The sequence below is a fragment of the Cynoglossus semilaevis genome, chromosome 15 (assembly GCF_000523025.1).
Source record: "Cynoglossus semilaevis isolate Cse_v1.0 chromosome 15, Cse_v1.0, whole genome shotgun sequence".
NCBI classification, from domain to species: domain Eukaryota; kingdom Metazoa; phylum Chordata; class Actinopteri; order Pleuronectiformes; family Cynoglossidae; genus Cynoglossus; species Cynoglossus semilaevis.
Window position 1 is genome coordinate 2,075,857 of NC_024321.1, and position 18,705 is coordinate 2,094,561.

General features: G+C 40.7%; 1 protein-coding gene across 3 annotated transcripts in view; it reads right to left on the reverse strand.

Moving 5' to 3' along the window:
- The window catches only part of enox2 (ecto-NOX disulfide-thiol exchanger 2), a 173,927-nt gene that overhangs the window by 41,026 nt on the left and 114,196 nt on the right, over nucleotides 1–18,705 (reverse strand). For all 3 annotated transcript variants that reach the window (XM_017039392.2, XM_025062934.1, XM_008326491.3), the window contains one exon: nucleotides 472–627. In XM_017039392.2, coding sequence (XP_016894881.1) covers nucleotides 472–627 — 156 coding nt within the window. The remainder of the gene's footprint in view (nucleotides 1–471; nucleotides 628–18,705) is intronic.

Below are 18,705 nucleotides of genomic sequence, written 5' to 3' on the forward strand. Positions count from 1 at the left end.
TATCGTGGAGCCCCATCAGCTCCACAGTACAGCGCCCCCTGAAGGGTCGATTGTAAATGGACGACCGCATAAACGTAACTACTCCATTACGTACTAATAAGTGGTTCTGCAATTAAGTATTATTTACAAATTTTAAACATCGCTGTGTAAAAATGTATATAACTGATCAGATTAGGAAATTCAGCAGCATGTTCCGCATTATAAAGGGAAACACTTTTTTAAGCACACAAAATGACCTGGCGTGCCACATTCGGCCCGCGGGCCTTATGTTTGACACCAATGCAGTTGATGGTGAGCTGCCAGAGCCATTAAGGCGGAGCATTATATACAGTTTGCTGTTTCCAAACTCACATATTGTTGCATAATCCGATTAAATGTTCAACTCCTTCACCTGTAGCAGGAGTCTGGCACCGACAGTGTAGGCGAGGCAGTATTTTTAGCCTCAAATAAAATATAATAAAAATAACTTACTGGGGTTTGGAGGGAACAGGGTGCAGCTCTTGCAGTGGATGATTTCTTTGACAACAGGAAGATCCTGCGAGAGTGGAGCGGGAACGATTCCAATGCCGGGCATCAGGGGATTGATGGGGGTGATCCCGGCCATCATTCCCAGGTTGGGATCAAAGTCTGCGGAGAGAAAAGACGGACGCGTACACAGTAAACACCGAGGCTAAGAGTGGTCTGTAACAGCTTCTGTTAGGTCAGATGTCACAGCTGTCACACCAACAGCAAACACGTACACTGTTAACATGAATAAATCATCCACACAACATACATTTTTGAACAGTTGTTTTTTTTTTTTTTTTTCTTTCTCCGAGCCACTGTTTGTTCACGGCTGCAAAAACGACAAATGAGGAAGAAACTCTTTTGCTTCAGTAACTTAAAAAAAACATATTTGGGAGGGAATTCAATCTAATGTTGTACGATTCTTAGCTAATTATAGAAAAAAAAAAAACGTCATAATTGACTAGCTTTAGAGATGCTAACGCTAACCTGAAGCCTTTTTTTTTGCGATGTTTGGCATTTATCTTCGTTTTCGCACATTCATGTGGCTAACCGTTAGCGGGTTTCATATTCTTCGTAGAAAACACAAAACGATTCACGGTAATACAGCCTTAGTACAAAGATCAGGCTAACCTAGCACGCTAACGTAGCCTGCTATAGTGACACGAAGCATGATAGTGGCGACAGTTGTGGCGGCGTCTTTTACATGTTTTGTTTTTTCGGTATTATTTTAGCATCATCATTTGTTTTTCTCTTTACCCCGCCACCCCCCCGCCCCCACCACACACACCCATGTGTGTGTGTGCATGCCCACACACCCATGTGTGTGTGTAAAAAATGATTCACCCTCTGTCTTTGTTATCAGAATCAGATCCTCAGCAGCTGGTGCTGAGGCTCAAACCACGCTGAAGCTTTATTTCCATAGGCTAACCTAGCACCCACTCACACACTCACACACACACACACACACAGACACACACTCACACACACTCACACACACACACTGAGATTCCATTGCAGTTATTGAGATACAACTCCATTATTCAGTGGAGAGAACGTGAAAACGTTAAACGCTATTGAATTCCGTTGCCTTACAGAAACTACAACCCAGAACTCTGGAACTGGAACCAGTACAGTATCAGACACACTTTGTGTTTCTGCGCCAAATACTAGCAATGTTACTCTAAACTGGTGTTTTTCAACCTGAGGGTCACGGCCCCACATGGGGACGCCTGGAATGCAAATGGGGTCGCCTGAAATTTCCAGTAATTAATAAAAAATAAAAAAAAAGTATATTGATGAATAAAAAAAAAAAAAAAAGTATATTGATGACAATATTTTTTTCCAAAAATGATTATTATTATTATTATACCACAATTTTTCCAAAAATGATTATTATTATTATACCACACACACACTTTGTGCACCAATTTGGCGACGAAAACGAGTTAGCTAGAAACAGTAACAAAAACTAGGAAACATTTTCGGCAAGGCACCCAAAGACAGGATCTCACAAACACAAACACCTGGTGGAGAAAAATACTGTCCTCCTGTCTGCAGTAGAAGACAAATGGTTCGTGGGACTTAACCAGTAAGACGTCTCCGGTGTTCTCTAAGATAGAGAGACACGCAGCTATTCTTTTGCGGTAAAACCTCGTCGTGTTTGAACTCTGTTTGGTTTCATCATTTCCCCGGCTGCAGTTTGTTGTTTTTTTTCCTCTCACTCCATCGTCCACTTCCAGCACCTTTTCTTATCAACTTGTCTACGATCTGTCTTCTTTTCCTCCGTCATTAATTGGCTGGATCATCGCTCGCTCTCACTGAGAGGTTGATGATTCTGTTGCTGGACTGCTTTCCTTTTCACCTTTAAAAAAATTTTTCTTTCCACTCTGTAGAATTTATGGAGGTCTCCCTGCTGCAGGAACAGACTGGGAGGTTTCTGTAATGCAGGCTTGAATCTCTTTTACTGCACGTTTCACTCATCTAACACTAAAAACCTCTGCTGAGGATAAAGCAGCGGTTTCTCTAAGAGAACAGGAACGCTGGCTCTGGCTTCACCACAATATACTCCGATGACTAACTCTGGATGTTTTAAAGCACACGTCAAACTCAGGCCCGGGGGCCAAATCTGGCCCACGGTGTAATTATATTTGGCCCACGAGATCAGATTAAATGTGTACTAGAGTTGGACAGTTTATAGCTGCTATATATTGGTAGAATTTTAGTATTAGCGGTGTATGTTATAGCACATACATTTTGGGTTTTTTTGTTGTTGGCCTGTGAAAAAAAAAATTACATTAAAAAGGAACCCGAAAGGCTGCAGATAAAGAGACAGAAGAAGAAACAAATACAACTGATGTGTTTTATTTTAAATTACTCATGTATTAAATTAAATTAAGCTTTGGTTGTTCCAGATTCATTGTTTACGCAAAATAATAAAACAAGTTTGTTTCTATATGAAAAAATTCAACATTTCATATCTGGAGAGAAGGGAAAACATGAAAAATACCATCCGTTTTTTAAGAAATATTAAGTTTGGGCCGTGACTTGGTCTCAGTTTTTAATTTTGGCTCACTGTGAATTTGAGTTTGACAACGTTTTTTTTAAAGGAACTAGAGCGTTCACACAATATAAAACCGTCAAAATTGCTAACACATAGCATAGCAGATGAAGAAAAGCTTTAAATAAATCCGCTGTAGAAGCTAAAACAAACTAGTTATCTAGCCATTAGTCAAGGTCTTTAAATGTTTCGCCAAAAAAAAAAAACCCAAATTACCTGTTGTTTTGAAACATGGACAGATTATCTTTAAATAAAAAAAGTAAAGGGATATGACTGGATTCTTTTTGAATGAAGTAAATTAGTAAAACTGAAGTACATTTTTTTCCACTTTGTCCCGGTACCAAATGATCTATGGACCGACATTGGTCCCCAGACCAGGGGTTTGGGGACCCCTGGTCTATAAGATCACATATAACATGGAATGACCACAATGTTGTCAAATACAATTAAATACTAATAATTGGGAATGTAAATATTAACACAAATTACCGCCATACAATTAAAGTAAAAAGGTAAAAAAATGTCTGGAAAAGAAAATGAATCCAAAAAAACTAAAATGAACCCTGAGAAAATCAGCGCCAAAATCTAAAAAAATCTAAAAAAAAAAAAAAAAATCCAAAAGGCAAAATGAAAAGGACCAATAGTTCTAAATCACGTTTTTAAACCGATCAGTCGAGGAAAAAAAAAAAAAAAAAAAAGCCTCAATGTTGTAGTAAATAAAGCTGAAATGTAGCACCTAGCCAAACACGGAGGGACTTATTTCACCTCTTACTCTATATTTAGTGTTTGACCGATGTCCCAGGGTTTCATGGATGAAATCAGAGCTGCTCCGTTCGTATGTTGTTGCACCGAAAACTAGATTTCAGCTCAGAGCCAGGACATGATCTGGTTACATCAGGCCACGGCTGGTGCAATTTCAACGCCGCTCTGCTCACATTCCCTCTGGAGTGTGTATACACTTGCCTATGTGAGTGCGTGTGTGTGTGTGTGCGTGTTATTTGTCCTTGTCCATTAGGGGCCCTGGTCCTGCAGCAAACATGTAACACAAGCACAGCTAATAAAGCCCAGTTACTTCTTTCTAGGAACTCCCTGCCACAGCAGAGTATTTTTAATCTCTGTGTTTGAGACCAGGTGCGATGCTGTTGAAACATTAAGTCTAAAACTAATGGAAAAAAAAACAGGTTTAAATCCCCCCCCCTGACCAAAAAACAAAACAATGATTAATGATATCTAAAATGTACCTCAACACTGGTTAGTAAAACGATGGGTCAAAAATAGCTAAAGACTGCAATACGAACAAATATTGAGCCAACACCTAGCTTAGCTCTACTTGAAAGGTAGAGGATGAACAAAGCCAAATGCTATATCATGAAGCTAGGCTATGTTTTTTGACCGTCAGGTCACCTGAAATGTAAATGGTGTCAACTGAAATGTTTAGAAATTGATACAAAAAAATACTAATTAATTTAACTCTGTATTTGCAACACGGTAAAAAAAACGTGTTTAAAAACTAAGGCGTTGGAGTTGCCAAAATGTGTCATGTCAAAAGCCAGAAAACGTTAGGAACGATTAAGTTTTCGCCCAGTGATATCTTGATTAGGGCTAGCCAAAAACGGTTAAAAAAAATTTGCTTAGCTTAGCGCTAATAACTAGCCAGATTAGGCAACAAAGTGGAATGTTAGCCTATAAATAATTATACAGGAACCTGTCCGAGAACTACAATACATATTTAGAACGAATATTTTCTCCCAGTAATATATTGATGAGGCTAGCCAAAAACGGTAAAAATAACTTAGCTCAGAGCTAATAGCTAGCCAAATTAGGAAACATAGTGGAATGTTAGCTTATAAAAGTTTATACAGATACCTGTCTGAGAACTACAATACAAAAAAACAACAAAAAAATTGAAAAATATTTATTTTCTACTCAGCCGTCTCTGACAGATGGTATTTTTCTTCTCCTTAATTTGACAATAAGAGAAAATATTCCAGCTGATTTTCACTGTCCTCACTGTCACTCACCGCAGCCCGGACTTTAAGAAAACACAGGATAATGTATCGCAGGCGGATGGACTACAGACTTTTCTAAATGATTTATTGCTTCATTGGAGATTTATATATTTTTTTATGTTTAATAAATCCTTTTCAACATTTAAAGAATCATTATGATACATCTGTTATTTCTGTATCTGCACTGAGGCGAGAAGATAAAACAAACAAACAAAAAAACAACCGTGCCTTCATTTTGGCCCTGTACCTGCTGCACTTTGGAGGAAATAAAATCCCAGATATTGATTTCCTACAGTACACGTTTCCACAAATGTCTTTCCACCCGATTACATTTTGAAGGTGAAATCTCACAGGAGGCATTTTCCTGCAGAAACAGGAAACTTTGGAGGAAAACAGTTCCCTCAAAATGGGTTTCCTTCACAGGCATCATGAGTTACACCATGCTTTTTTTTTGCTTTTTTTCTTACTGGAACACAAGACAAAAATGTGAGTATCCTGATCTGATGTGCAATTGGAGTCGGAATTATTCAGACCAAAATAATTGTGAATTATGATATTGTTGAAAAAGCCGGGAGTTCTGCGTTTAGGATCGACCTCAGGGATCAGAATTTCTATGCAATGTTTTTGTTGCGTTGTAATTGGAATTAGGTTTTGGAATTTACATTTTTATATATGACTAGTTCTTCAGCTAATACCTTCCTGTTTGAAGTTATTTGGGAAAAATTTGAATATTTATTTGGTTTTTATCAGATTAATTAGCAAATGTTGCTATCTTTTCTATTTTGAATTTACTTTTGGTTTATATTTTATTTACAGTGTGCTTACATTTTGCTAGTTCTTTCTCAACAGAACCTACTACAAACTACACATTTCATCCTTTTAGGAAGTGTTCCATGTTACAGTTCACTTGTAACAATATTTTTTTTTTTACAATCTTAACCATCTTAATCGACGAGTGTTAGCGATTTTTCTCAAACGAAATCTAGACCGGGGATGTTAAATTAATTTTTTATTCTAACATAATTAGCTTAAATAATAATAAGTACATATTTATTTGTTTTCCTGCAAATAAATCAATTCAAAAATGTCATATTTAACAAAATATAATTTGACAAATCATCACGAACGTGGAGCGTTTTTTGTGTATTTTTTCACTTTCAAAATTCATCAAGCGAGCCGGATTAAACCCCCTAGCGGGCCGTTTTTGGCCTGCGGGCCGCATGTTTACCACCACCAATCCAGACCTAAATTTTCTCCAAATAAAAAAAAAAAAAGGTTTCTGTCTTCAATCATCAACAGTAACATTTCAAAAACAGCTCAGGCTTCTTGGTGAAACACAACAACAAAAAAAAAAAAAAAAAAAAAAAATAATGTGGCTCTGCGTCCACCCACTCATGTCCATGTGTTCCTCTTTCACCGCACAACTCGACGCACTCCGGTCTTTCTCTCATGCTTGGAAAGCCACACAGATCCACGTCCTCCTCCTCCTCCTCCTCTCTCTGCTCATATTTCTCTCTTGTAACAGTAACATGCAAGAGTAGAGCGAACACAGAAACTTCTTACACGTCTCCCTCCCTAATCCTCCTTCCCTTTGTCTTTCACATATATTTGACATTAAACTATCCATTTCCTGGGGGGTTGTTCAAAGTAATAACATTTACGGCCGCCTATCAATCAGACGGAGCAGGGAGATTCATAAAAAAGTAAGGTTTCGGGGGGTATTAATGTCATCCTCCTCCTGGTTTATGCTCGGTCGCTCTCTCCCCCTTTTTTTTTCTCCCCCACTCCTCTCTTATTTTCAGTCTCCACGGTCACTCCAGCAGTGAGCAGTAGTGGGTGGGTGTGGGTGGGAGTTTGAAGGAGGGGGAGGACACTGGCGGCTGCTGAGAGGCATGATGGATAATATTCTTTAATGAGGCGAGCTACAGCCACAGCACCTGGAAGCCGACCAACGTCTGAGATCTGCCTCGCTTCATCTCTGCCAACAGTCGTCCTCTGTATTTTCATATCTATCTCTGACTTTTCCTGCAAGAACATTTCTCGCTCAGCAGGACAGAAAAAAAAAAAAAGAAAAAAGAAAAAAAAAAAAATCTCTGCTGTTGATGAAAGTTTCTCAATTCAAGCCGGGTCTAAACACAGTAAAAAGTGTTTACCACAATAAAGAATCAGGGATTTTTTTTTTTTTTGTAGTTTGGTTGCTACGTTTACGACGTAATGGTCCTAATGGTTTTGACTCAACGAGGAGTCAGAGATTCGTCTAACGTTGATGTCAGAAGTCCAACACTTCAGTCCATTTGTTAAGTATGGTTGTTAAACCATACAAAATACAAAATAAAAAAGGAGAGAAAATTAGGTTAAAATATGAATTTTTTTCAGAATGATTAGGAACCAGTAATGTATCGGCAGTTGCAGTACCTGGAACTGCGTGCGTTTGTAGAAAAGTAAACCGTTTCGACTAAGAAACTACGCAACAAGAAGCCTGTACACGTCCTCTGAAATAGCCGAACTGCGTGCGTTTGTAGAAAAGTAAACAATTTCGACTAAGAAACTCCGCCTGTACACGTCCTCTGAAATAGCCATAAATACTACGTAGGTATGTTATCAAGAACTGTCCGACGCTAGCATTAAATAGTCCCTGTATCGAGTCACCGTTTTCAAAGATAATGGTGAGTCGCATAATCCACACTGGCCATGAAAAGCAAGAACATTTAGAGTCCGTGGTAGTGTCCTCTGGTTCATTTGTTCGTTTTCCTCCATCCCGTCAATCTGATCTTGGGTCAAAATTTCAAGATCGAACATCAAAATGAACAACCAGATCTGACACCAAAGCCCAAATGCTTTACTTATCTTATCGGACCGATATCGTCAGAGTTGCGGTTCAGGCATCGACCATGAAAAAGTTGAACCAATCCATCCCTAGTTTCCCTCTTACTTCTTTCCATTTTTCTTCATTTTCGGTGATCGTGAATAAAAAAGGGATAAAAAGTTGAAATTGTCTCACCTGAAACAACACAAAACTATTTCTTCTTCTCCTCCATCTGCAAGTCTCTCCACTCAAACTACGTCTTAATAGGAATCCAATTCTTCGAGTCAGACTTCCAAACCTCTATCTTTTTATTCCTGACAATTTCAAACTCAAAAATCCATAGCAAATCTTACCTTTTTTTTTTTTAAAAAAAAGCTCGCCAACGTTCTGCGGGAGGATTGGAGTAACTGTCAGAAAAAGCTTATTTCACTTTATTACTGCTGCTCTACTTTTTTTCGGCAGACGCGCTGTGTATATTCACAGTGGGAGAGTTTCCTCCACTCTGTCCTCCAACTCTCAGCCAAAATCTGTCTCTGGCACGGAATCAGAGCCACAGCAGCATCAGCAGCAGCATCAGCATCAGCATCAGCATCAGAAAAGGCAAAGGTTCCAGCGGAAAAATGAAGTGACTATCATGGAATGAATTCCTTAACGTTGAGGTCGGAAGACCTCCGCTCGCACTTCTGGACGTTGACAGCAGTCAGACTTCATTATGTCAAATATTCTACTGACAGTGTCTCGGCGTAAGTGAACGAGTCAGTGCGTTTCAATGGAAGTGTTTATGAGAAACAGTCGGGACGGGGAGCGGATCAGGACGGAACGGACGTCAACTGTCCCTGAGCCACAGGAGTTATGCATTCAATACACTCAAGTATATTAGCACTACATATTAGCTATAGCATTGCTTCCCAAAGACTGGGTCGCGACCCTCAGATGGGTCGCAAGAGATTTCTTAGGAGGTCGTCTCGCATCATGTTTCCCAGGAGTTCGCGAATAATGTCTATTGACTTGGGTCGCGAAGGTTTGCGACTTGTAAAATATAAGTCCCCAGAAAAAAAGTTTGTCGTAGCCCAAACAGGCTGGGCTAAGACAAATTATTATTAACAAAAAATTAGCATCGATAGCTAATAGGTAGTAAGAAATAAAATTAACTGAAAACTGCTGGCATTTAGCTAAAGAATAAAGAAGGACTATTGCTTATGGCTAAATGTTAGCTAAAACAGGAATGGAGAAAAACCTTAATGGATTTGGGCTTGTGTCTCCACTAGGGGGCACTACAGCAGACGCTTGCATAGTAACAGAGGAAATCTCCATGTTTTCTAGTGGGGGTTCAAGTTCAACACAGGGACAGGGACCATCAGCCAATGGAAATGACTGGATAAAATTTAAAGACAGAAGCCCCTCCCCCCAAAAATAAGTAATAAGAAAAAAAAAAAAAAAAAAGGAACCAAACAAGAAAAACTAAACGTTATCCCAAAAAGGTAAATGTTACAAAAGGAAACAATTAAAATGAACAGAAAGGTTTGGCAGAGTGGACATCACTAATAAACGGAACTTGTAAAAAAAAAGAAGCATTTATTGTTAAAAAAAAAAAAAAAAAAAAAGAAAAGAAAGAAAATTAATTCTGTCTGCTGGCTCGGACACGCTGTTCCCTGAATGCAGCTCATATTCTTAGAAACAATGAATATTTATATCTTTTGACATTGTTTCCAGACGCTACAAAACAGACCGTTAGGTTTAATGGATGGAATGAAAAGGCAGCGCGAGAAGGTTTTTATTTCATATTCGTTAAATGTAGAGGAAGGGTTCGATAGCTGTACATCTGGTTACAGTCCGGTCACGGTAGACAGAGCGGTGATGACGGGCGGGGAAGTACACGGAGAAATCTCCTGCAGGAGGGGGGACAGTTTTTTTTTTTTCTTCCATCTTTCTGTCAAAGATCCGGAGCCGGAGGCTGGAGCTCCGCGATGTTCTCGCTGGAATCAGCCAAGAAGTTTGCATTTTGTCGTTCTGCCGTCAACACTAACATCTGGAATTCACCTACAGTGATCAGTAAATTGTTTACATAGAGGGACGATTTTCTCACTACAGACAACAGCCTTTAAATAACACTGGTGCTGTAACTTGGACGTAACTTAAGTTGGGACTTACATACATTTATATATATTACATATATCGCAAAAAGAAAAATGTAGAAAAATTGAACATTTTTTTGGAAGACTTTCTTAATGAACTTAAATGTATGGATTGTTGCGATGTAACGGCAGAGTGCTGTAGGTCGAGGATATCGTAAACCGAGGACCCCTTGTGGTGAGAAAATATGTAGTAAATATCCGAAAAGTCACACTGAAATTTTTTATAACTCTTAACAAATAAACGTACTTCCTTAAACAACCTGTTTCCCTGGGAATGATTTTGGAGAGATTAACGAGCTATGCTATAGCAACCTGCGGCTAACTGTAGTAGCATCTGAAACGACGACTTTCTTAATAAACTTAAACGTATATGGTGTTGCGATGTAACGGCAAAGCGCTGTAGATCGAGGACATCGCAAACCGAGGACCCCTTGTGGTGAGAAAATATGTAGTCGATGTCCTAGTAGTCGCGCTGAAAACAAATAAACGTTCTTCCTAAAACAACCTGTTTCCCTGGGAATAATTCGGAGTCATGAACGAACTGTTCTATAGCAACCTGCGGCTAACTGTCGTAGCATCTGAAACGCTTGGACACAGTGTGCTGATTGGTAGTTATGGCAGTGTTGTATTGTATAGAAGGTTTTTTTGAGAGACAAATAAAACGGACGGTTTAATGTTCTCTACGTCACCATCAGAAATTTTAGAAACTTTCTCTGTGACCGTGACCGGAGTCGTTTCAACAGCCTGCAGAACGGCACCAATCCCCCACCAAATTTGATAGCGATAATGCACAGCGCCATCACAACAACAAAGACAACAAAGCGGACCATCACGGTCTGCAGCTGCAGCCATTACAGGGACGAAATCCACAATCAATACCTCTTCCTCAGACACACTGGACCCTCCTTGGGCATGCAGCGAGGATCAGATTCCTACATCCAGCTCCGCAGTGCTGATCGATCATGTGTCCCGGCGCAAGTTTACCACCACCACCTCCTCTTCCCATCATTTTTCTTTACCCCGCCTTTCTGCTCTCGTGATGCAGTCATTTCCTGAAGCTCCTCTGCCCTTTAACACTCCTCTCTCTCCTCCACCAGGGTAGAGCCGCCCCTGACCCTCAGCTGCATCATTCAAGCTGCTCCATGTAATGACTGTGTAATGTAATGACAACAAGACCTTCTGGCCCCCGTGAACAGAACTTTTAACCGCGCATAGTGATTACTACACTCACTCTGTAGTACCAGTGTCTTCTCATGTCTCATTTCTAATATGTTTTCCAATGACATTTCACCTGGATAAAGGCTGTTCATTACATTTTTCTTAGCTACATTTTTTCCATCCATCCATTTTCTTCCGCTTATCCATTTCAGGGTCGCGGGGGCAGCAGTCTCCACGACCGCCACCCAAATCCCCTTGTGAACCTTCCTGTGGGTGGTGAGCCCACTGGAAAGCTAACTGGAAAGCTACATTTTTTAGAAAATTGAATTCTCAAGGGTCCTCAGTTTACGACGTTCTCGACTTAAGGCGTTTCACAGCAACATCGACGTCTCCCGTATATGTATCAGGAAAGTCTCGTTTCATCCTTTCCGTGTACGGCTTTAAAACAAATCTTCCATGGGTGCCCTATACGCAGACGACGCCTTCGTTTATTATTGATGGTGCGACGTTCACTGTCTTTCGTATGTGACCTTTATATGTTTTTATGTCCTAGATTATGACGTGTTGGGCAGCGGTGGCTCAGTGGTTAAGGAATCGGACTTGGGTCTGGAACAGAGCACGGCACCGTCCCCCACACACTCTTAAGCCACACCCTGCTCACTTTGGTGATGGGTTAAAAACAGAGGTCACGTTTGGTTGTGTGCAGCGGTCACAATGACAAGGAGTTCACTTTCACTTTCACTTTAATGTTACCACAGCGTCATTCCTGCTGTTGCCGTTTCTGCCGCGTTCTAACAAATGACACTGAATGTGTGATTAAACTTTTCCGGAGCCGGAGGCTGGAGCTCCGCGATGTTCTCGCTGGAATCAGCCAAGAAGTTTGCATTTTGTCGTTCTGCCGTCAACACTAACATCTGGAATTCACCTACAGTGATCAGTAAATTGTTTACATAGAGGGACGATTTTCTCACTACAGACAACAGCCTTTAAATAACACTGGTGCTGTAACTTGGACGTAACTTAAGTTGGGACTTACATACATTTATATATATTACATATATCGCAAAAAGAAAAATGTAGAAAAATTGAACATTTTTTTGGAAGACTTTCTTAATGAACTTAAATGTATGGATTGTTGCGATGTAACGGCAGAGTGCTGTAGGTCGAGGATATCGTAAACCGAGGACCCCTTGTGGTGAGAAAATATGTAGTAAATATCCGAAAAGTCACACTGAAATTTTTTATAACTCTTAACAAATAAACGTACTTCCTTAAACAACCTGTTTCCCTGGGAATGATTTTGGAGAGATTAACGAGCTATGCTATAGCAACCTGCGGCTAACTGTAGTAGCATCTGAAACGACGACTTTCTTAATAAACTTAAACGTATATGGTGTTGCGATGTAACGGCAAAGCGCTGTAGATCGAGGACATCGCAAACCGAGGACCCCTTGTGGTGAGAAAATATGTAGTCGATGTCCTAGTAGTCGCGCTGAAAACAAATAAACGTTCTTCCTAAAACAACCTGTTTCCCTGGGAATAATTCGGAGTCATGAACGAACTGTTCTATAGCAACCTGCGGCTAACTGTCGTAGCATCTGAAACGCTTGGACACAGTGTGCTGATTGGTAGTTATGGCAGTGTTGTATTGTATAGAAGGTTTTTTTGAGAGACAAATAAAACGGACGGTTTAATGTTCTCTACGTCACCATCAGAAATTTTAGAAACTTTCTCTGTGACCGTGACCGGAGTCGTTTCAACAGCCTGCAGAACGGCACCAATCCCCCACCAAATTTGATAGCGATAATGCACAGCGCCATCACAACAACAAAGACAACAAAGCGGACCATCACGGTCTGCAGCTGCAGCCATTACAGGGACGAAATCCACAATCAATACCTCTTCCTCAGACACACTGGACCCTCCTTGGGCATGCAGCGAGGATCAGATTCCTACATCCAGCTCCGCAGTGCTGATCGATCATGTGTCCCGGCGCAAGTTTACCACCACCACCTCCTCTTCCCATCATTTTTCTTTACCCCGCCTTTCTGCTCTCGTGATGCAGTCATTTCCTGAAGCTCCTCTGCCCTTTAACACTCCTCTCTCTCCTCCACCAGGGTAGAGCCGCCCCTGACCCTCAGCTGCATCATTCAAGCTGCTCCATGTAATGACTGTGTAATGTAATGACAACAAGACCTTCTGGCCCCGTGAACAGAACTTTTAACCGCGCGTAGTGATTACTACACTCACTCTGTAGTACCAGTGTCTTCTCATGTCTCATTTCTAATATGTTTTCCTATGACATTTCCCTGGATAAAGGCTGTTCATTACATTTTTCTTAGCTACATTTTTTCCATCCATCCATTTTCTTCCGCTTATCCATTTCAGGGTCGCGGGGGCAGCAGTCTCCACGACCGCCACCCAAATCCCCTTGTGAACCTTCCTGTGGGTGGTGAGCCCACTGGAAAGCTAACTGGAAAGCTACATTTTTTAGAAAATTGAATTCGCCCACTGGAAAGCTAACTGGAAAGCTAACTGGAAAGCTAAATTTTTTAGAAAATGTAATTGTCAAGGGTCCTCAGTTTACGACGTTCTCGACTTAAGGCGTTTCACAGTAACATCGACGTCTCCCGTAAATGTATCAGGAAAGTCTCGTCCTTCATCCTTTCCGTGTACGGCTTTAAAACAAATCTTCCATGGGTGCCCTATACGCAGACGACGCCTTCGTTTATTATTGATGGTGCGACGTTCACTGTCTTTCGTATGTGACCTTTATATGTTTTTATGTCCTAGATTATGACGTGTTGGGCAGCGGTGGCTCAGTGGTTAAGGAATCGGACTTGGGTCTGGAACAGAGCACGGCACCGTCCCCCACACACTCTTAAGCCACACCCTGCTCACTTTGGTGATGGGTTAAAAACAGAGGTCACGTTTGGTTGTGTGCAGCGGTCACAATGACAAGGAGTTCACTTTCACTTTCACTTTAATGTTACCACAGCGTCAATGTAAGCCAGTGACATGAGTACTCATGTGCAGTATGAGAGTTTCAACCTAGCGCAAATCGCGTTACATCAAGCCGTAGGAACAATTCTCCGACGTAAAGATGAGGACCGGTACTCATAAAAATCTCTGCACTTTTGAAGAATGTTTTCATTCCTAGTGACAACTATTTTTACACAATCAGTATAATAGGAAAAAAAAAGGGTAATACTGAATTAGCATGAAATTTTTTAAGATACAAAACAGCCAAGGTTAACAGCAGTCCTGATCCCCTCTTTGCTCACAGGAACATCTCTTTAAGTCACATTAATAATCTATAAAGTTGCTCCATAAAAGTACTGGACTATGTCTGTCTGAAGTCGAGCTTCTATTTTCTTCTTCTTTCTTTTCCCTTTTACCCGTGCTATTCAAAGTTATGCTAATGTTTAATCCTGGAAAGGTTATCAAGCTCAGCAGCGTGTTGGTTCTGCTCTTTACAAACACACTGCAGAAACGCTTTAGTCAGGCAGAGAAAATCAAAGTGTCCTGTGAGGTTTTTTTTCTTTTCTCTGTGGGAGAATAATGCCCAGGAGCTTAAACAGCCATCAGCGTCTTTTTAACACAAACAATTGATGGTTGTTAGTGTTTCCTCCTTTTGCTACCTCCCTTTCCCCTTCTTCCAGCAGCTCTTATCGCTAACAGCTAAAGGTCTCGTCTCATTAGTGCTTACGCAGCTGCAGGAACCCGGAACTGTTCACCCACTCTGCTCGGAACCGGTTTTTCGACTGATCTCGACAACAATCGAAAATGTTCCTGTAAAGGCAAATTTTAAATTACAGAAATTAATAATTGATGAATTCGTTCAAATAGTGCGGCGACGTTTTCGTCCTTTGGTCGTGTGCAGTAAACACGAGAGCTACTGTGCTGCTATTCTCTCATCTGTCGCCAGGTTTTTCTGTTCTCCCTCTAAAAGATAACTTTGTTAAGTGTCAGAAGGAATAACTCCAAGGGAACAGAATCACACGCCGGACATACACTGTACGATTTTAGCCTGTTTTTGACCCGATTTTTAAGACGCACGACCTGGCGACGCACGGCCTGATTTCCCATTTCGTCGGGCCTGTTTTTCCGTACAATGTACAGGGAGGAACGAGGGCCGATTATCTGTTCCCGAACCAACCAACGTCGGACGGTCGGCTGAATTTCTGACATGTCAGAAATTTTGGTCGGCCGACAAATTCTTTCACACAGTAGGAGCAAAGCCCCGAAGTGATAGTCACCATGGCGAGGCGTCGGTGGCATGAAAATATGGAGGCGAGATTGATAGAGCTGTGGCAGCAACAACATGAGTGTACAATGTTTCCTCCTACAGCTACCACGACCGTGAGAAACGTTAAAAAAAAAAAAAATATCGCAGCAATCATAATGGCGGCCTTCTTCTTTTTGAATAGCATGTTGCTAATAACCGGCGTCGGAGCTTTCAAATAAATCTTTATTGAAAACTGTCAATAGACAGGACAGTCTGCAGAGGTCGACGTGCCGTTTTCACCCGCACAGTGTGAGCTCTCTGGTCGTGTTCGATGATCGGACCGTACAGCGTATGTGACTCACTGACTGTTTTGGCCAACAGTTAGCCAGCAACTCTAAAGCATAATGGGTTTTTCGGCTAACATTTAGCTCTTGGTTCCTACCTTAAATCCCTCACCATACTTGTGTGTCGAAAAGGTTGTTGTTTTCAAGGTACTTCCAGGTTTGTTTTTAACAAAAGGACATAGAGAAGCACCTGTGGCCGCAGGAGAAAAAACAAAACAAAACAAAAACCACTACCTGACCACAAAGTCTATGTCGTGGATCAATAATCGCAGCATTTTTCAACTAGAATGAAACTAGATTTGTCTCCAGGCACCAAGTACGGAACAAGATCTGAAAACTTGCTAAATCTGGCGACAGAGCCAAATGGAAACTGGACACTGAAGGGGCTGCTCTGAGGTGAGATAAAAAAGAAAAAAGAAAAAAAAATCGATTGGCACGTATCATTATTTGGGACGCTGCGGTAGCTGAAGGCACAGGAGCCATGTGTTTCAATATTGCCCTTTGAATAAAGTGTGACAACGGACACACACACACATATGACCTTTAACCTGTTCGGATACTCTTACAACTACGAAAAAAGGGAAAGGGATCCTGGATAACTTGGTTTTTTTTTTTTCACTTTATGTTTTCCATAACTAGAAATTATTTTAGAAACCTAGAAATCATATTCCAGGATTTCCAGGATGAATGGCAACCATGTTTAATGATGAGAGTATCGATTCTGTGGTATCAATATCAGACGAGTATTGACTACTCTTATAAAGTATATATATATATATGTATATATATATATATATATATAAGGAAGGAAGGAAGGAGGGAAGGAATCTTTATTGTCATATGCACCAGAGGTGATATGAAATTACTTTGTACTAATATATGTAAATATATATGAATATATGTAAATATATATATAAAAATATATATATCAATATATATATATATATATATATAAATATATTATATATATATATATATAAAATGTAACTTAAAATTGAACTGATCATCGTGTCATGTGACCACTGACCAGAAGAGAGCAGTGACTCCATGTGATCCAAGTCAACTAGACACCTGTGTCCCTTAATGGTAGCAATTATTTTGGTCATATTGTGTAAAAATAAAGTACTGTAATTTGTTATGACTAATACTTAAATTAAAGTTTCGACATCAGTGTCGGTAAGGAAAGAATGGCAAAAATAAAGTCATCTGTATTGAATCAAAACGTCGGCTATTGCTGCATGTCTTTACATAAAAGTAAAAGTAAATAAATTCCATTTTTTTTTGTTAATGCTGTTTCTACACCCACACACACCGATGCCTCCCCCTGTCCTGCTCTCAGTACACCCTGTGCCTCCGCAGTAATACAGGTGGATTAGCTATCGATTCTCCGCGATGACCCAACGTCATGTTTGTCTTCTTTTAGCTTCACCTCCAAACAACAGAGGGCAATCTGCTGGATCTCCTACTGCTGGTCACTCGTGTTCCTGGACCGTCCTGCTGGGTGATTCTGTGAGCGTGCTCGTGCACACGTACGGGCGTCCAGCGTCCGCTAGCCGAGTGTCTCGGTGTTGGGTTTGCTCTGATTGTACATTAGAGGTTGTCTCTTGTTTCATCAGCTCTAAGTACTGAAGGTCTTTCTTCACCACACGCTCTTTTCTTTACACCGTGGACGTTTGCAGACACACACGCGCGCACGCGGAGCTGGGTAATCACAGCGGTGTCTGCGGCCGCACACACAGCTGCGCTTCTGTTAAATGACTCTAGGGTGGGGTTTTTTAAGACGTGTCAGTAAAAATATATTTATCAAGTGTAGAACATGTTTTCACTCAGTTTATAATTAAAATAACGCTGGAAATATGTTTTGAACCACCGTCAATAGAAAAAACTTTCTATCAAACTTATTGGTATTTAATTTGACATTTTAAGACGTTGGCAGAATGATGGCCGCTCTTCGTCCGATAACTGCGCGGTGCACTCACTTATCGTAGCTTTAGTACACAAGTTGATACACGCGTTATTTGCAGACGTTCAAGGAAAATGTTTTTGTTTCAAGAAGAAAACGTTCAAGGAAAATGTTTTTGTTTCAACAAGAAAAAAAAAATCATCAAGTGGACCGGACTGAACCCCCTAACCGGCCGGATCTGGCCCGCAGGCCTTATGTTTGACACCCAGAATTTTAGTATTAAAAAAAAGCAGTGGCCACATCTATAAAAATATCGGTTTCGAGTTACAAAACAATGAAGATATTTTTCTTACAAAAATGGGTGACATCTTTTTCCATAACGCGGTAGTCGACAAAACGAGGCTGGATGTGTCTGAGGACAGCTTTTTTTTTTTTTTTTTTTTTTTTTTGAGTCTCATCCAAATGCAATCATCCTGCAGGAAATCTCCACCTATAGATCTTCTTTCTCCATCTGAGCGCACAAGAGCCTCCTCTTCTGCCTTTTGTTTTATTTACCATTTTTTAAATATGCTGAGTCTGAGTGTGTTTGTCTGAGCGTCCGTCCGTCCGTCCGTCCGTCCCAGAAGTGCTCGTGAGGAGGCTCTCTGCTCCACGCACGCACGCACAGGGCACAAAAGCCTGGCATATTTCAAATATATGAAAGAGCGTTTGAGCTAAGAAGTGGGAAGTGATTTATAAAGGCTTTAGGGATAGGCTTCCTCGTGAGGAGGGAGAGAAAAAAAGACTCTTCAGAGACGGGAGAGTGGGAGGATGCCGTTGAATGTAATGTTATAGACAGCAGAGTAATCGGCCGGGCTGAATTTTAATAGGCAGATCACAATACAGCAGCTCAGCTCTGCACTTCGAAAAAAAAACGCTCCTGGAGATTTTCATAACGGAATAAAAAAACCACTGAAATTCCATTGTTTGGAATCCCATAATGTTGAATAAAGTGTTGAAATATTGCCATTTTATTTATTCCCTTGCTGTGTTGAGCCTGGAACAGATTTGGTTTGGTA